At 55.5% G+C, this 19,717-nt stretch overlaps 1 protein-coding gene across 1 annotated transcript; it reads right to left on the bottom strand.

Moving 5' to 3' along the window:
- Positions 1-43: 43 nt before the first annotated feature.
- On the bottom strand, positions 44-10,097 carry GRHPR (glyoxylate and hydroxypyruvate reductase). The gene is made up of 9 exons (XM_045780293.2): positions 9,938-10,097; positions 8,167-8,297; positions 7,109-7,181; positions 6,461-6,577; positions 5,077-5,165; positions 3,806-3,910; positions 2,943-3,078; positions 1,459-1,589; positions 44-385 (listed from the first exon to the last, which is right to left on the bottom strand). The coding sequence occupies exons 1-9, from the start codon at positions 10,018-10,020 to the stop codon at positions 264-266; spliced, it is 987 nt and encodes a 328-aa protein (XP_045636249.1). The 5' UTR covers positions 10,021-10,097; the 3' UTR covers positions 44-263.
- Between the last annotated feature and the right edge of the window lie 9,620 nt (positions 10,098-19,717).

Consider the following 19,717-nt stretch of genomic DNA (forward strand, 5'->3'; position numbering starts at 1 on the left):
AGATGCCCTTGTTAGCTGCTCCCAGGTACAGGCCCACACAGTCTCTCAGAGAATTATTTAATAGGATCACATACTTTTGGCTCAGACGTTTCCAACCACAGAAGTGGCAAGCCCGTGTATCAGCACCAGTCTTCCTTCTGCGGGATCAGAACAGATCAGACTTTTTTGCTTGGCTCCCGTCCTGTGGGTCCAAATCAAGCCGGTGCTCACTGACAGGCTGCAGGGGCACGGTGGGCTCCTGACCCTCAGCTTGTCCTGTCTGGCTACAGCTTGAGTTCGCTGGGCATCGGCTCCCCTCGCAGGCCGGCCAGCAAGTTGTTAGCTGCCAACAAGGACATGGTGTTTCGGGTTCCATAGGTGGCGCTGCCAATGTGGGGCAGGATCACTGGAAAAGGGAGGAGGAGAGGGAGGTAAGGCTGTTTCAGGAGCCTTCAAGTGGGCCCTGTTTGCCTGAGCAGGCTTGCAGTGAGAAGGATAAAGAGAACCTGCCTCAGTACCCTTTCATTTGCCTACTGTCCTTACGCGCTCCACTCCTGTGGGGCTGAGGGTCAGGGGACCGGTATCGGGACTCGAGGCTACTGAAACCCACATGCAAGGGTAGGAAGAGATACGGATCCTAAATACAAGGATGTCGAGCCCAGAAGGGGTCTCGGAGCCTGTCCAGACACAGCCCTGCAGATGTCAGATGGTGAAACCAGGAGCCAGTTCAGCCTTGAAGCTTCAGTGCTGATCACCCACCCCTGTGCCCCTGAAAGCGGTGCCACAGGGCTTCCGATCCGCACAAATAACTCTAAGACTCAACGGCGGACAGACCAGCTCCCTCCAGCCCCACTGCAGAGCAAGTAAGGTCACTTGTCCCCAAAGGACGCCTTTCGAAAGCAGTATCCAGGGCCCTGAGCTGAGCTGCCAGGACTGCGGGGATGGACGGTTTTCCCCATTGTGGGCGATAGCCCAGACGTGACAGCCAGTGTTCCTCCTTTCAGCCTGGTATGGACGGTGGGGACAGTGCAGTTTCCAAGGGCTACAATAATGGGGGCAATCCCTGTGGGGAAGGCAGCTAAGGACCTTCTCTGTGGGTTTCCATCCCACAATGTACATAAAGGACAGGGACTGGCTTAGACCCTACGGTTACGTAGGAGTCTGGAGACAGAAGCACACCAGTGACCTGGACAGACAGAACTTAACATAAAGAGCTGTTAACCAGGTACGAAGTAACTGGGGAGGCTGAGAAGCAACCACTGAGACAGTGCTTCCCAAAGTGCAGTCCTAGGCCCCGCAGCTTGGGACGCCCCCCACTGCATTGCAGTGTGCCAGCGTCACTAACAGCATCAACACGTACGGTCCCAGGGGTGTCCCCCTGTGCTCGGTACTGCTCACGGTAGCTTTGCACCCGGCACCCCTGGGCCACCTCTTAACTCCCGCGGGCCCAGCAACTGCATGTGAAACCGCAGTTCTCACCACAGTTCTTCAGGGTCAGGAGAGGGTGGTCTGTAGGCAGCGGTTCCGGGGTCGTCACATCCAGTCCAGCAGCTGCAATCTGCCCGCTAGCCAAGGCCTGGTACAGGTCGTCCTGGTTCACCACATCTCCCCTGGGAAGGACAGTGGTGCCACGGATGCCCCCAAGCTCCCTCCACCCAGGCCGCCTGTACGGCAGACCAACCCACGGACTGGATTTCCCCACGGCCCAGGCACACTTGGCTCGACTTTTAAAGTGTAAGCCTGAGAAGCGCTTCTCTACAGTAAGTCCGTACAGTACGCGGAGAAGCCCAGCCCCACCACTCCAGCTGAGGGACCTTGGGCAAGTGCGTCACCTTCCTCTGTAAGACGGGGAGAATACACCCAACTCCCAGGCGTGCCGGGAGGATTAGAGCTTACCAACCCCCTAGTGCGGGAACAGGGCCCACGATCTGCATCTGTGTGGGGCCCCATCCGGGGGGGTCTGCCCGAGAACGTGCTGAGAACCGCGGCACCACGCTGTTGGGCGCAGGCCGAACACTGGGATACACCTAACTACATCCATGTGCGTGAGCAGCCCTCCCTCCTGTGACTGAGCCCCTGAAGGAAAGAAATGACTGGCTCGAGACCGGATGCCGAAGTCATACTCGTGCAGGAGGCAACAATGCACCGTGCCCCGCCCGGAACCGGGTCCTGCAGGTGCTCCAAACACGGAAGCTGAGAAGCTGTCTCAGCACGAGCCCTGCGCTCCCGCGCGTTTTACTCCCCATCCGGGTCACTCCTTTGTGGCTAAACATTAATAATTACAGGGGCCTCTGGAGACCTGAGGGGGACCCCATGAAATCCCCTCCTTTGCCTTTACTTGCCTCCACACTGATTTAAGCAGGTTCAAAGGGCCCCATCCAGGCAGGGACTTGAGTGGCAGAGAGGGAAGGTCTGCCTCTGTAACATGCCCAGGGGCCTGAAGCCACCCTGGGGACACTGAGAAACCTTGACAAGTTGGGTTTGGGTCTCTCTTTCCAGAAGCACCACGGTTCAAGCTGTCACTAACTCAGACAGACAGACAGACAGACAGACAGACCCAGGCTCATTGTTATGGGAAGTCGGCCTCTGAAGGGCTGTTAAGATCGTCACACCCAACCCTCTGCCCAAGGTTACCTGGTAACTCACCGCTATCCCGCTATCCTGCCTCCACTCCCTGAACAGCTCTGCCACGGGCCTAGCCCTGAGCAACGGCTTGCAGAGCTGCTGGGAACCAGACAGGCCAGGCCTGCTCTGACAGCTCCTCCCCCAGCCTGGGGCACTCCTTGTGGCCTTTACTGTACTTCAGAGCTGGGGCTCACTGGTGGGTTGGCTTAGGGAGTGGTAAGCTCCGCCCAAGGTCTCATGGACAACCCACGGCAGGAAAGCCCTGGATCACAGAGGCAGGGACAGCCCCTCTCTAGGCGTTCTCGGTGCCCCAGGGAGCCTGGGCGGCCCCAGCGTACCTGCTGATGTTGACAAACACAGCCGTGTGTTTCATCTGCTGGAAGAAGTCCTTGTTGCAGAGCCCTTTGGTTGCAGGTGTTAAGGAGCAGGCCACGATGATGAAATCAGACTCGGCGGCCAGCTTGGCGGTGGACACTGGGAGAGGGCAGGGCTCCGTGAGACGCCAAGTCCCAGGATGGAGATGGCAAAAGGATGGTAGACCAGACCCTTGCCTCCTCCTGCCAAGCTGGAAACTCCTGAGATGCTTCCTGAAGGCTTCATGTCTACTGTATACCTCTGATAACCGTACAAAGTTGACAGCTGCTCCTGGGGTCCTCATGTACTACCTCATTCATCCAGCCCCCTGGTCTCACAGATGGGGAAACTAAGGCCAGAGAGGGGCAGGATGTTCAAGGTCACCACCTTCAGGGCCCAATGTGCCAAGGGGGTGAGGAATGGCTAAAATCCAGCTGCCCTCTGCTCAGGACACCGTGCACCTTGCTAGGGGGCTGATCCACGGACACAAGGCTGGGGGACAGTGCTCACCAGTTTATTAGGGAAACTGGGAGTCAAGGCTCCCAGCAGTTCCTTACTTCTGTCACCATCCCCGCTGCTCTGCCCAGGCATGGACAGTGGTGACAAGGAACTCTGAGAGAGGAAGCCTGGAGAGCTCTCGGGCATGAAGAGAACTCACCGTGTGGCCTGGGTACATCGCTGTGCTCTCCAGCTGGGCCCCTGCATCCAGGGGCAGGTGGCTTAGCTAGTACCTGAGGGACGCCACAGGCTCAGATACACTTGCCTGAAATGCTGCCGCTACAGAAATTCAGAGACCCCTCTCACCGAGCGCAGACGGGGCTCCTGCAGAAATCACGGTTTCACTTACCAAACTCTGCCTGGAATTCTGCAGCTTCCTGAGGCCTGGGCTGGCGCCCCGTGTACAGAAATCTCTGGATGCCAAATGGCTTCAGACGCTGAGCAATGGCCTGGCCTGGAGGCAAAGAGAGTCCTGGCTTGTCCCCAACCCCTCAGAGGGCAGGAGCAGCACCCAGTAGCTCCAGGGACACGGAGCCCCTGGGGTGGGGGTGGGGGAGGTCTTTTCATCAGCATACTTCCAACTGTAATTGGTCCTGCCCCAGTGTAACCAGCCCCCCACCAGCCCACACTGCCCTTGGGGGGCCCTGTGACAGCCTTTCAGAGACCTGGAGGCAGCACCACAGCTCTTCTGTGGCTGTGACCGGCTTATGCTGCCCTCACATAGTCCTGGGCACCCTGAGGGCCATTTGTTTACCGTCCCTGAGAACTGGGCCTGGCATCCCAGCAGCAGTCTGACCAAGCAGTCCCCTCCCTCCTTCTGGACCCTCTGCTTTTATTAACGCAGCCCAAGACCTCTTAGGACTTTTCGGTGGCCTGGCCAAACTGCTAACTCACCCCAAATCTTTTAACACATTTTCACATGTGCTGCTCCAGAGACAGGCTTGGGTTGCTGGATTTTCAGAATCAGAACGTGCCCCAAAGCTGGTGGGTTACTCCAAGCAACTCCCCGGTGTGAGAGGCACTGCTAGCTGGCCAGACTGTCCGTCCTCTCCATCCTGACCCTCACCTCTGGACCAGGTAGATGCCGGAGACCCACGGACAGCCGCCTGGCTGAGCTCAAGTCTTTCTGCCAGACTTCTCCAAGCAGGGGCCCCCGGGAGAAAAACAGCCCCGCCCCGTCTGCAGAATCACACGTATGCTCTGCCCCCTGGACCCTCTGGTTCCTGAGTGGAAGCTTTACGAGTCAAATGCCTTCCGGCAGGCCTGGGGTAGCACGAGCTGTCCCACAGGAAGCCCCTCCCCAAGGCCCCAACCCAGCCATCGCCGCTCTCATCTGTTCTGTATGGAGCCGCAACCATAAAGAGTCCTCTCTTCAACTTGCTTCTGTCACCTAGCAAGTTCTTAAGGATCTCCTGTTTTCATTTATTTTTTTGTTTTTGCCTGTGTCTTTATGAAGCTGGGTCTGTCCCTTAGATGTCCCTACTGCATGCAAAGTGCACTGGGAACAGCCAGTGGTGGCCACCCTCTCCAAAGGATGGTCCACACCCAGACACCGGGCACCAGAGACTCAGACGAAGCCAAGGTTGCTGGGACAGGCCAGCAGGAAGGTGGGGGCCTCACCTATGCGCCCCAGCCCGATGATGCCGACGGTGCTCCCCGTGAGTCCATAGCCACACATCCACAGGGGTTTCCACGAGGTCCAGCCACCGCTGTGGGGAGGGGAGGGGTGGGTGAGAGCCCCGGCCTCGGGCAAAGATGAGCGCTCTCTGTGAACGCACAGACCCAGAACCCCCAGGCAGGAGCTGTGGTCCAAGGCGTAGAAGACCCTGCTCTCCAGCTCAAAGGCCAGCCCGTAGCATGAGCCACTGAGCGCTGTGGGTGAGCATCTGGAATGACTCTTCCTTTAAAGCCACTGGACGACACAGACTCCGAGGGCTGGGAGGGGCCTTAGAGGTTCTCAGCCCATTTTGCAGATGGGGAAACCGAGACCAGGAAGGGTGCCCTGCCTGAGGTCACATCCAGCCAGGGCAGAGGTGGGAGCAGCAGGCTGCAAATTTGAGATCTGGGATTCCAAAACCAGTATTCCCAGTGCCCCAGGGAAGCAACACAAAGTAAAGCCATAGGCCCCACCCATTGTCCTGGTTGGACAGACGGATGGAGCCTGCCTTGAGCCACCTCTGAGAAGGGTGCCGACTCCCCGGCCAGGAGGGCGAGCGGGACGTGCGGCACCATGTCTCATCCGCCCCGTGCTGCCCTCAGCCTCGGCCCCAGCCCCACCCCGGGGCCCCAGCTCCCAGTCCACGAACCCCGAGGGCCTGCACTGGCAAGTCTGCCAGCCTCCCCGCAGCCACAGTGCCTTCCCCAACCCTGACAGCCAGACCCAAATCCCTGACCCAAACCCTCACACCAGGTTTTTCAATTTCAGATTTTAGAAAGGTGCTTTGGTGCATGGTCTCTATTCTACATAACACCCTCAGCAGCGTCTGGAGTGGGACCTGTTACCAAACACCAGTGTATCTGCAGCAAAACACGAATATTCACACGGAGTGAGAAAAATACAGATCCTAAATAGCCTCCTGTTATTTCCAGCCGGGTTTTGCTACCAAGAAATTTATGAAACCACCTTCGGGTTTCCGAGCTGCTGGGATTCCTGCATCCTGAGCAAGGATGGTGGACCTGTGTCCCCTGTGTGCTCAAGAGGAGGCCCCCCTGCTGCTTCTCGCGGGGAGCCTCCGAGCCACACTCCAGCCCCTACTTCCTTGCCAACCAGGCGGGATTGGTCCGCCCCTCCCTATCCTCCTCTCTCATGATTTCCCCTCAAAGCCACGACTCCCCACATTTCTCTTCAGCTCTGCCCTGCCCCTCAGTAGTCTGGCTGAGTCAGTCCCTGCTCACTGGATGGGGCACCCCTGGGGACAGGGATCACATCCGGGCCAGGGGGACCCTGGGGGCTCAGGAACCAGCTGCTGAGCAGGGCCAACTTTCCTGTCAGGGGTTCACTCACTTCTTCACCTCCTCGATGGCTTCTGGCAAGCGGCGACAGGTGGTGAGCAACAGGGACATGGCGAGTTCTGCCGTGGCGTCTGTCAGGACATCTGGGGTGTAGCCCACACGGATGCCGCTAGGAAGCAAAGATCTGGTGGCAACACAGGCCTCAGGCACCTTCATCAATTTCTACCTCTGGGACATCTCCTCTGCTCCCTCTTTGCATTGCCCACTGGGAAGCTCCGAGTTGTAAAGGAGCACACAGGAACGGTCAGCCCTCCTTCCTGGTTCGCTTATCTCCCGCTTGGCAAAGGACACGAAGATGCCCCAAGTCTGGGGCAAATAACTACTCGAGCTTTCTGAATCTCCTCATCTAACGAGGGAAATAATAATAATACTAGGCTTTCCTACTTCAAGGAGTTGTGGTGAGGGTCAACAAGCAGGCTAATGGGAAAGTGTGCTACCCAGATGTAGTTACCCACAGTTTCTGACTGTTCGGGGCCTGTCGTAACTGCCCTGTGCTCATGTGGACGCATCAATGGTCAGCCCCCTCACAGTCTCACTGAAGGGTGGAGGGGGTTATAAGCAAATAAATACTCAGCTCCCTTTCCCGCTCTGGGGGTCAGCCCTCACCCCGGGCCCTTTCCAGAGCGCAAGCTGCTTTTACCGCTTTTTGATCTCCTCCAAAGCCAAGTGGTCAACGCCCACAGACATGGTGCTGATGACTTTGAGATTGGCTCCTGTTATGCAGAAAAAGCATTGTTTGTATCTTTCCTCGTGGGATTCCAACGCACCCCACTGGGGACATCATGGGGCCATGTGCTTATTATAATTTTCTAAGAATAAGAGGAAAGGCCAACATCTCTGTTCCTCAGCTAGAATCCTGAACAACTGTACCTGACAGACCCGACAATCCGACTTGACTCCTCCGTGTGCAGACTCTGTGGCTGAGGGAGGTGAAGTGGCCGGCCCCAGTCACAAGCTGCCGAGTCGCAGAGCTGGGGTTCGCCTTGGGGGTCTCTGACACTCAGGCCTCCACTCTTACCCATGGGACTATTCCCTCAGTGAAGCCTCCAGTCTCCTTTGACCGCACCTGGGGCCCTACTGTGGACACACTGAGATGTGTCCCACACTACGGCTGAGATGCGACCCTCTCTACAGGGCAGGGCACTAGAAAGCTCCAGGGCCAAGGCATGGATGGGCTCGGCACTGATTCATGAGGGCCCCTCCTCATCCGGCAGCCTCTAAGTCTGAATCTTTCCTCAAAACAACCTTGGGTGACATGTACCCTGGCCCAGGGCTGAGACCCATGGCTGGGGCTAACACATCCTGGGTGCCTGCTGGTGCTTGGTACTGAGATGGGCCCTCCTATATGATACAAACGAGCCCAGAAGGGACAGGGCCTTTCTCGAGGTCACAAAGCAAGGCTGTGGCAGGGCTAGATGAGGGCCCAGGGACTCGGGTGCTCGCCCTCATACCCGCTCCCTCCACACCGGTCTTTGCCCTCCTAGGGCCTCCCTGCAGGGATTCACAGCCAGGAGAGGAGCAATGCCTGTGCCGGAGGGAGCTCCACACAACTGCTCCCTCTGGCCTCGTACAGCAGCGAATGCCTTCAGGACTCAGGTCACTGCAGACCCGTGCGGAGAGCCAGCCGCAGCAGACTGAGGTGCCCTACGGGGCCAAGACCCCCTCGGAATCCTCCCCAGCCCTGCCCAGTGCACACACCTGCAGCATCCAGGAGCCTCTTGTCCACCCGATCAGAGAGGAGGCAAAGCAGGCCATGGGCCCCCGCCACACCTTGCTCCAGCTCCTTGGCAGGGATTGGCTCATCAGAATCCCAGTGCTCCACCTCACAGCTGAAGACGCAGAAAGCCCACTCAGAATCAGAAGCCGGGGAGCTCCATAGATGCCCCCAGGCTGCCAAAGGCCCCCTGGGACTGCACTTCCCTCTCAAAGTGAGAAACACTGCCTTCTGCTTGCTCCAGCCTCAGGTTGCCCGGGTCTGGCAGAGGAGTCGGGGTCAGGCATGGGCAGCCTCAGAACTGTCCCGAGAGGCTGGCTGAGGGTAAAGGGCTATCACAGAGTGGAGGTCACCAAGGCCTGACAAGAGCCTGGACTAAAAGGAGAAAGGCACAGGGACAGCTCTCAGCTCAAAGCAAGGAAGAACTTTATCACCCTCCCGGGAGGCCTCATGGCCAGTGGGGGGAGGTGGGTGGTTCCTGCACCAGCAGAGGCTTGCCTGTCCCGTTCTGAGAGTCCATGCGAGGGAGTCACTCCTACTTGCACTCTACCAGGAGGACAAGACCAAAGCAATGCAACATGGAGGGGTCTTAGGGCACACTTCCACCACAGCTCGAGAACAGTGAGTGTTCCCAGTGGTGCTGCCCAGCCTCCCAGTCCTTGCCATTTAATTCAGTGCCCCCGTCACGTATGGCAAGACACAGGAAGGCGGCCAGCACCTCCCAGAACACCCTGCTGCAGCGCCTGGCCGACCAAGCGCCTGGCACAGGCTACCCTTCGTCCTCCTTTCCATGGGCACAGCACTCAGTGCTACAGCTGCACGAGCCCCTGCCATAACCCTGGTTCCTGCTTCTGCCTCCCCCTTCCTCCTCAGTGCGTGCAACCCGGCAGGTCCTCAGCAAAGGTTTTGTTGCACTGAACAAAACAAACGAATCTCATTTTCGCATGCCACTGGTTTCTGAGCTCGGGTTCCACCTTCTCCCTGCCGGACCTTGGCAGCACAGACCTGGATAACACAGTGCTCCCGCTGCAGTCAGACCGAGCTGAGTTCAAACCCCAGCTCTGCCACACCGCAGCTGTGACTTTGGGCCAGGCACTTAACCTCTCCGTTTGTTCATCTGTAAAGTGGGAATTATAGCACCAATTTCACAGCGTTGCAAGGATTAAGAGTTTATGTCTGTGAAGCACCTGAAAAACTGGCATGCAATCTTCAATTTAAGGGTCACGAGAGGCCCCTGGCAACTGTCCAAAGGGACCAGGCCAGTAACTGCGAAGGTCCCTGACCCTGCCAAAAGTGACCTCTAGGGTAAAGGATTAACAGCCTGCATCTTGCGTCACCGGCGGCCTCCCCTCTCCCCAGGCCTTTCCCTTCACCCACACTGCACGTGCCAGCAGAGTTGAGGGTCCCGGCGTCACTGCAACAGGCCTGGACAAGGCTAGGCCGCAGAGAACTTTCTTTAAGCCTCCCAAAACTCTATCACCGGCCAGGCCGGGCACAGGTTGCCAAGGCCGGCCAAGACGCAAGCGCAGGATCCCGGCTCCCTCCGGCCCCTGCACCTTCCGGTCCTCCCCACCAAAAATAAGTGGGGTGTAAGGAGGCCGCCCCCAGCCCGCCTGGAGACGCTGAGTCACCCCGTATGCGGGGTGCCGGAGATCCAGGGCAGGGCCCGGGCTCCGCAGCCCCTTCCCCGACACCACCCCCAGCCCCGACCCCGGCCCGGGGACTCGGCGTGCCGCGAGGGTGCGGGGCTCTTACTCTGCGGCCTGGGTGAGCGCGGCCCAGCCCTCGCGGGGGATCCTGCGGGTAACGAACACCTTCATGACTCCCACCGGCCTCATTCACCTGGCAGCCGCAGGACACTGCCCCGGACCGCCAGACGGAAGCGGGACGCGACGGGAGGCGGGGCGGGGCCTCGGAGGGGCGGGGCCGGAGCTGGGCGGGCAGGAGAGCCAAAGGCTGCAGGGGCGGGGAAGGAGCGGAGTGGGGGGAGGGCGGTAGAGAGGGGGAAAGATAAGGGGGGAGTGGCGGGGCGGGGAGAGGGAGCCTGTGGGCCTCGAGGAGCGGGGACTGTGTGTGTTCAGGGAGTGGCAGTGACAGTGTGACTTTTTGTGGGGTGTAGCTGTGGAGCCCCTAGGTGTGTGCCTCGTGAAGGGGTGTGCAGGTGACCAAGCCCTCATGGAACTGGGGCTTGTTCTGGGGGGGCTTGAACCTTGGTCCCCAGGGCCTCCCTCTGAGCACTCACTGCCGCAGAGGCTCAAGGACTGGCAGGTGTGTCTGGAGTTGGAGTTGGGGTGGGTAAAGGGGCATCCAGGAGAGTCCTGTGTGAGTGTGGGTGGACGGCTGTCAGGATGCCTGTAGCTGTCGGAGTGTGTCTCTGTCTGGAGAGGGGAGATGCAGTCAGGCACCATCCTAATTCCCAGGGCCTCAGCGCCCTAATCGTCCTTGCTAGGTCTGTTCCATTATGGTCACACTGTTCCCGGTAGGGGCCTTTGGTCACAGACAGGGCTCTGAGCCAGACCTCCGCCTTATATACTCAGGAGGCTGCACCAGGGCAGTCTGAACCCAGGCATGGCCCCTTTAGGATCAGGTGCAATTCCCCCATATGAAACCCACAGCTGTAGGGGGAGTTTAATTGGTTGTGGGCCACTTGGCTTGCTGGACAGCTGCTGGCCGGCTGGAGGGAGGTCACACATAGGGCCAGGGTCGTGTGCTAGATAGGGCCATGTGGAGTCACAGGTAGACCCGGGCTTTGCAATCCGATTCACCTGGGTCTGAACCTCAGCTCTGCCACTTACAAGCAGTCCTCTTGGTCAGTTCACATCATCTTTCTTTTTTTTTTTTAAGATTTTATTTATTTATTTGACAGAGATAGAGACAGCCAGCGAGAGAGGGAACACAAGCAGGGGGAGTGGGAGAGGAAGAAGCAGGCTCATAGTGGAGGAGCCTGACGTGGGGCTCGATCCCATAACGCCGGGATCACGCCCTGAGCTGAAGGCAGACGCTTAACCGCTGTGCCACCCAGGCGCCCCCACATCATCTTTCTAAGCCTCAGTTCTTCAGCTACAAAATGGGGTATGGAACACTTACCTTTCAGAGTTACTGTGATGATTAAACCAGCAACGTCTACACGGGCCCTGGGCCACAGTAGGTGCTCATCAAGGGCTGAGGCTGTGGAGGGGGGAGGTGAGGAGCTCAGGCTCCAGAGCCAGTGTGCATGGGCTTCAATCCCAGCTCTGCCACCCACTGACCGCAAGTCATTAAACTTCTGTGTGCCTCAGTCTCCTCGTCTGTGAAATGGGGATAATAGTAATGCCCGCGTCATGGTTTGTTGAAAGGATGAACAGTCACCACAGCATGTAACACACGGAGTGCAGTACGTGCCTGACAAATGGTGACACAGCCAAGGAGACCCGCACCCTGGTGCCCTGAGGCTGCCAGTTGGTCAGAAATGGAGATGCAGAAAGCCGACTGAGGATGAGGGGGAGGGGCTGGGAGCACCCAAAGGACAAAAGCCCTGCCAGGCAGTCTCTTCCCCACCAGTTTTATCTGAATCCATTTCTGCCCCCTCAGGGCCCAGATAGGAACCAGAGACAGGCAGGGAGAGGTAACATACCCAGTTTGGGTTCACACAGCAAGTCACCGGAGAGGCCAGAGCTGGCCCTCTGGGCCATCTGCACCCCTGGCCAATGCTGCACCCTGCCATCTCCCTAAGTCACACATTAATAAATGTCTAACCCGGGGCGCCTGGGTGGCACAGCGGTTAAGCATCTGCCTTCGGCTCAGGGCGTGATCCCAGCGTTATGGGATCGAGCCCCACATCAGGCTCCTCCGCGATGAGCCTGCTTCTTCCTCTTCCACTCCCCCTGCTTGTGTTCCCTCTCTCGCTGGCTGTCTCTACCTCTGTCGAATAAATAAATAAAATCTTTAAAAAAAAAAATGCCTAACCCACAGATGCTTATCTGCGCTGCAGGGCCACCTCAGGGACAATTTCTGAAATACTACAAACATTGACACAACGAGGTGTTTTCTGTCTTCAGCAAGGCCCTGGGTGGGGGGGCAACACAGCCAGGTGGCTCCAAACTCTGTTACTCAATGGTGACACCTGAATGCAGCTCCTCCCACGCACCGGGACCAGTGAGGACACTGGGTAAGCCTATCCACCGGGAGTGGGAGGGGCCGTGACACATTAATGGGCCCCCTCCCCTAAGGCAGAGCACCCAGCTGTGCTCAGTACTGCTCCTGGGCAGCAGGTGTGAGCCGGAGGGAGGGCCAGCTGAGGGTCCATGAGGAGGGAGCATGAAGAGGTAGGGAGAGAGAGGATCTGAGCTGGAGAGGGGTTCACTGGTCATGGAATGAGTCGCTAACACTGATGGAGCTCTTACTAAGTTCCAGGCACTGGACATGGTGACTCACAAATTTAAACATCTCTACAACCTGTGAGTCATGCTGTTACTCTGCCCACTTCACAGATAAGGAAACTGAGGGCAAGCATGGTGAAGTGCGGGGAGCCTGGCTGGCTCGATCAGTGGGGCATGCGACTCTTGGTCTCGATGTTGTGGGTTCGAGCCCTACATTGGGTAGAGATTGCTTAAAAACAAAATCTTAAAAAGAAAAAAAAAAGAGTGCCAAAGTTATTTGCTTAAGGTCATACAGCTACAAGGAGGCAGAGCTTGGATTCGAGCCCCAGCACCCCAACTCCAGACCCAGCACCCTGACTCCAGATCCAGGCTCTTAACCACTGTGCAAGCCTGTTGGAGTGGACAGGGTGTCTTACTCCGCTAGGGCTGCAATAACGAAATGTCATATATTGGACGGTTCTTTTTTTTTAAAGATTCTTTTTTTTTTAATTTGACATAGAGCGAGAGAGCACGAGCAGGAGGAGCAGCAGATAGAGGGAGAGGGAGAAGCAGGCCCCCCGCAGAGTAGGGAGCCTGAGGCAGGGCTCGATCCCAGCACCCTGGGATCATGACCCAAGCCAAAGGCAGATGCTTAACGGCTGAGCCACCCAGACACCCCCACTGGAACATTTATTTAACACAGCTCTGGAGGCTGGAAGCTCAAGGTCAAGGCACAGGCAGACTTGCTGTCTGGTGAGGACTTCCTAATTCATAGACGGCTGTCTTCTTGCTGTGTCCTCACAGGGTGGAAGAGGCAAGGGAGCTCTCTGGGGTCTTTCTTAAAAGGACACTAATCCCTCTCGTGGGGGCCCCACTCTCACGGCCTCAGCTCCTAAGACCATCACACTGAGCATGAGGATTTCAAAATATGAACGGGATGGGGGGACCCAAACATTTGGTCTCTAACAGAAGGTAAAGGGTACAAGGAGCTACAACTAAGGTATTGGCTTAGGGGGCCTCCTGGAGACGGCTGTCACTTTGTCACTTGGATGGATATCTAGGAGGAAGTGCAGGGCTTGGGGAGGCCGAGTCCAGCCTGGCAAGGAATGAGCTCAGGATGCCAGGGAGATGTTCCACATTTCCGGTGGAAGAGCCCGGGACGGAGGTGGGGTCCGAAGGGGAGGGGCAGGTGGAGGCTGGCGCCCTAGTTCCAGAGTCAGCAGCATGGAATGGGCAGCTTAGGAGACGCTGGGCCACTGAGAGCAGGGCCCTAGTTCTGGCAGGAGACAGAGACTCAGAGCACACAGAAGTTCAAAATGACAGCACGGAAAGGAGTTTTTGTCGGGCTTTTCTAATTTCACTTTAACATATAATTTCACGTTTCCGTTGAATCCATTTGGAACATTTTGCGTACGTGGTCTGAGGGGGCGCGCACCTGAACGGTCTCGATGGCCAGCCAGTTGTTCAAGCACTATTTTTAAATGAATGTTTTCTTTAACTTTGGAATGATTCATAAATGCACAAGATGCAAATTCTCAAAGGCACACAAGGGTATAAGGTGGAATTGTTTCTCTTCTCCCTGGTCCCTCCACTCACAGCCTCTCCCCCAAAGCAGTCACGTCTTTCCAGTGGGGTTTAACATCTACCAGAATATGCGTATCCTTTCACGGAAATGCCAGCATGTACACACACTTTGCGTCACCCGGTTTTTTACTGAACAGTGTAGCTCGGTGACCATTCCACAGCAGTACACGTCATTCTTTTTATGGATGCAGAGTATTGCACTGTAGGAGTGAACCATAAACTATGGACAATTCCCTATTAAAGGACATTTAGATTGTTTCCCCATCTTTTACTATGACGGTGCCCCAGTGAAGAGCCTTTGGCAGATGTCATTGTGCGCAGGTGTAAATGCCGCTGTAGGATAAACTCCTAGAAGCAAAATTGCTGGTCAGAAAATATACGCACTAGAAAGTTTGACGGATTCTGATAAAATGCTTTTCACAGTTGTTCGACATATTCTCCTACCAGTAATGTATGAAAGCACCTGTTTCTCCAGTGTGTTATTTTTTAAAATGATGCTTATTGTAATTTAGTTATTTATTTTAAAGATTTTATTTATTTGAGATAGAGCGAGAGAGAGAGAGAGAGACTACAAGCAGGGGGAGCCTCAGGCAGAGGGAGAAGCAGCCTCCCCACTGAGCAGGGAGCCCTACTTGGAGCTCGATCCCAGGACCCTGGGATCAGGACCTGAGCCGAAGGCAGACGCTTAACTGACTGAGCCACCCAGGCGCCCTGCAGGGAATCTTTTTCATACTGGGTTTAGTTTAGTTTAGTTTTGACTTTTAACTGTATCTCATGCTTTCTAGGCCTGATACCTTTATGTTTTTGTTTTTTTTTTACTGGAATATTGATCCATCTTTATTTTCAGATAGGTAGCAAGTTGCTCAACGCTTAATGAAGCGATCCATCTTTTCCCCACTCTCGTATTCTAAATTTGCGTCTATTAGGGGCCATTTCTGAACTGCATATTCCATTCTGTTCAGCTCTGTAGCTGGTCTTATGTGACTGGTCGCATGCGAGGTCATATGGGCTGTTGTTCTGTGGTTATTTGTTACATGGCAGTACACTAATATAGGTGAGGAAGCATCTTAGGCCCCTTAGGGCCCCTTTACAAGCAGAGTTAGGTGCTTGCGGCCTGTTTCATTTCCGAGGCTTTGTGAGAACAGGGCTGGCTCAGAATATCTGCCTCAACCACATACTAGCCAGATTAGGCATCAGACAAAGCACTTCTGACAGATCCTTGGTTTCCAAACCACAGAATGAGGGGACCAATCACTGGATGTCATGGTGGTCAGTGTGCCCTGAGCCCAGGGCCAGAGCCTGGGAAGTACACAGGAAATGTTGACTGAACGGGATTGACATTGACCCTCACCTCTTTGATCAGAGGAAGATAATGAGCCCAAGTCATGCCCATGTCCATGTCAGGCACTGCCTGCCTTCCTGGCTTCACCCCCCACAGCTATGGCAGTTGCCCCCTACAACCCCCTCCCTGCTCTAGGCCCTGGACCCCTCCTGCCCTTGGTCAGGGGGTGTAGAGGACTCAGGGGTCTTGGATTAGGTCGGCCTAGCTGAGGGGTCTGCTCAGCCCTTGGGATCTTTTCTAGCCATCTGGCTACCCCATCTCTAAGATGTGCCTCCACTCCAACTTCTGGAATCTTGAACCCTGAACCTGAGCCAACCTAGTAACCCTCCTGAGCCCCAACCAGCTGTCCTGGGGGCCTGCCTGACTCTTTTCTCCTCTGTTCCTCCCAGCCCTGGCTAGAGTCCAGCCTTGGTCCCCTGGATTGGGGTCCCGCTGCAGCACCCCAGGGCTGATCTTGCAACCTAGCCCCTCCCCCACCCACTCAGGCATAGAGTGCCTCAGTCTGGGCATGCATCCTGCAGACACCTGAAGATGGAACTGCTGGGGAGCCGCTGCGGGCTGGGAGTTTCCTCCTAGGCCATGGTGAAGGGCTGCGAGAGGCAACATATAGAAAAGGGCCCACAGGTAGGGGGCGCAATGCAGGTGCCCATAAATGCTGGTCAGATCTCTGATTCAGAGCTATGTGCTGCCAGCTGTTCATGCAACAAATGATTGGTAATATTATCCAATATGTTATTAGAGCTAACACTTACTGTGTGCCGACGGTGTGTCTGCGGCTGTCCTTCATGTCACTGCATGTAGTCTTCACAGCGACTCTCTGTGGTGGGTGCTCTTAGTATTCCCATTTTGCAGATGAGGAAACTGAGGCCCAGAAAGGTTAAGAAACTTGCCCAAGGTCTCACAGCTAGTAAGTGGCTGAGCTGATATTTAAACCTAAGTATTGATTACTCTCGAGCCTGGGGATGGTGGCCACCATAGACGGGGCTGAGCAGGGGGCGCCGCTCTGAGCTGCATCCCTCAGCCCAGGCCACAGCCCAGGCCTTGACCTCTGTGTTTTCTGCCCCCCGCCCTCAGTGCCAGCACGCCTGCCAGCACCAAGACCCCCAGACTCATAATGGAGATAGCAGGGAAGTACTTGGTGACTTGAGATAGGTACTTAGCTGCCAGCCCAGCTCAAAGCTTCAGAGCACCCCACAGAGTCCCGGAACCCCTCACTTTGTGGGTGGGCGAGGTGCAGGAAAGACTCCTTCCTGTTCCCTGCACTGACCCCCCTGAAACCCTCGCCTCCCTTCAGGAACCCAGGGGCCCCACTTTCTCACGAAAAAGCCTAATATCAGTCATGCACACTCTAGTAAAAGGAACCCGGTTCTCCTATGGGTACCCACATCTCATTCTAGACTTCAAACTGGCTTCATTTGAAATGGAAATCTCATTGAAATGTCTCGAGTACATCATAAATCTTAGACAAGGCTATCACTCCAAACAGAGAAAAGGTGAAGGCAGTTCAACTGCCCAAACCAGAGGCTCTGCAAACAGGGCCTTGAATGGCGTATGCACGTGTGAGCAGATCCTATGAGGCCTCGACAAGACCCTGCTTCTCTCTAAGCCCCGATTTCTCATCTGAGCGGATGCAGTAGAGCAGGGATCGGGAAATTTTTCTGCCAAGAGCCTAGCGGTATATATTTTAGGCTTTGTGGGCCCTGTGGTCTCTGCTGTACCATTTAGCTTTGCCAGTGTACCCTGAGAGCAGCCACAGACAATATAAATGAGTGTGCGTGGATGTGTTCTGATATAACTTTACATATGGATTTTGAAATTTGAATTACGTGTAATTTTCATGCATCATAAAGTATTATTCTTCGGATTTTTAAAAAAAATTATTTATTTTAGGGGTGCCTGGGGGCTCAGTCGGTTAAGCATCTGCCTTCAGCTCAGGTCATGATCCTGGGGTCCTGGGATGGAGCCCTCCATCAGGCTCCCTGCTCAGCAGGGGAGTCTGCTTCTCCCTCTGCCTGCCTCTCCCCCTACTTGTGCTCTCTCTGACAAATAAATAAAATCTCAAAAAAAATTATTTTAAGTAATCTCTACATGAAAACATGGGACTTGAACTCAGGACCCTGAGATCAAGGCTTGAATCCTCTTCCAAATGAGCCAGTCAGGTGTCCTTGGATTTTTTTCTTTAACAAGATCCTTTTTGCATGAGAGTAGGCAGCCAGATTTGGCCCACGGCTGTGGGTCGCCCCTACAGCTCTGGACTGGATCAGAGCTTCTCACTTTGGTGTGCATGCACACGGATTACCTGGGGGATCTTATTAAAATGCAGATTCTAATTCAGTAGACGTGGGTGAGACCTGAGACTCTGCATTTCCTATAAGCTCCCACCTGCTGCTGCTGCTGGTCCACGGAGCGCACTTTGAGTAGCAAGAGGCTAGGGAAACTTCCAGCTCAGCCGTTCTCTGAGATCCTAAGTGACACTCTGATGACAGATCCTGCTGTTCAATGAAGAAATGCTCACTCGGGTATGAACACAGTTGGCCCCCAGCATCTTCTGTGCAACCTTCACCTCTGTCCTATGGTTTTCTTGCTTCCTTTCCTTATTTGCTGTGTTTTTGCTCTTACCTCCTGCCATTAGAGCATAAGCTTCTTGAGAGCAGGGCCTTTGCCACTGTCTTCGGCGGTCTTCCTCATGCCACGTGCTCAGAAAACATTTGTTGAGGGAATGAATAAATGATGCGGGCGGGCGGTGCCTGAGTGGCCTCCCTCCTTGCTCTTCCCCGCTGGGACGTCGTCTTTTTATCACCACCTAGTGGGCACTTTTGTGTACTGCGGGGTGGGGGAGAAAAAGGCTCTGCGGGTTTGATTCTGACCCAGGCGTAAGGTAGAGGCCACTGTGGGCAAAGAGTAGCCCCTTCTGGTGTCCATATTATCTGTGTTCTTGTCTGCTGGCACAGGAGGAGAGCCCTCCTGGAGGAGATGGCATTTGAGCTGAACAGTGAAGGCAATAAGATTTGGGATGGTAGGAATGAGAGAGGGAGCAATGGCATTCCTGGCAGAACAGACCCCGTGACCGAAGGCCAGGAGGCTTGAAAGCATGGGCATCTGGCAAAAGGGAAGAGAAGCTGAAGCAGCTGAGATGGACAATGAGACAGGTGATGAAATAGGAGGAGGGGAAGAGGCCCCAAGGAAAGGGGGCTTCCTCTTAGTGAGTGTTTGATCCGTGCCAGGCACTTCCTGCACACAAATTCATTTAATCCCTACAAAGGCCAATAAGGCAGATTTTAGGACACCCATTTTACAGATGAGGAACCTGAGACATGGATCAGCAAAGTGACTTGCCCAAGGTCACACAGCTGGTAAGGGGCAGAACCAGGTTTGAATTTAGATCATCTGCTTATCTCCTCCCTGGTGGCGCGCCTTCTCCTGGCTCATGCTTGGAGGGGGGTGCATGTTGATGGGGTGCATGCAGGAAGCCAGGGGCCAGGGTTCAAACACCACAGATGTTTGCTCCTCTTCACAGTCTCAGGGCCTGACAGCACATCACCCAGAAGTCTCCCTCTGCTCACCTGCGTGGTCCTAGACACCCCTGGCCTGGGCGGCAGGAGACCTGGATTCTAGTCTGTGCCCCCCTCAGCTCTCTGGCCACAGAGGACAATAGTTACAATGACTTGGAAGAGGACCTCAGAGATCTCTTGCTCACCCATTATACAGATATAGAAACTGAGGCCCAGAGAAGAAAAAGAACTTCCCTGATGATGTGCACCAAGCAAGGCTCAATGCAGTTTCCATCCTGGCCCCTGCCTAGGCTCCCATCTGGTGGCTGGAAACTGATGATAGCATACAAAGGGCCTGAGGCCTGGCCAGCGTAGCAGAGAGTCCAGCTGGGCCCCCTTGGCCAACCCAGGCCTTTGGGGAATGTGTTTGAATTTCATTTCCCAGTGAGGCATGCCCCAGGGAGAGGGTGAGTGTGTGGTGCTGCAGGCTAGGGGGCTGGGGCCTCTTTGAGGAAGGAAGGGAGGCTTCGTAGGACTTGTCCCACAGGCTTTCAGGAGACAGCTCTGCTGCAGCCCTACATCTGGCTCAGAAAGTCACCTGCCCCTTTCTCAGCCCCTGGGCCAGCTCTTCTGGAAAGCAGAGGGCCCTGGCTTTGGGGACTCGTGCACAGGGGAGCCACCTCCACCCAGGACTGAGCCCAGCTCTGTCAGGCTTCAAACTATGGGATCTTCACCACCACACAGGCCTGACCGTGGGCACTGTTACTAGTCCTCAAAAAAA

The sequence above is a fragment of the Ursus americanus genome, chromosome 18 (genome assembly GCF_024610735.1).
Source record: "Ursus americanus isolate L20-20 chromosome 18, mUrsAme1.1.p, whole genome shotgun sequence".
Lineage (NCBI taxonomy): Eukaryota > Metazoa > Chordata > Mammalia > Carnivora > Ursidae > Ursus > Ursus americanus.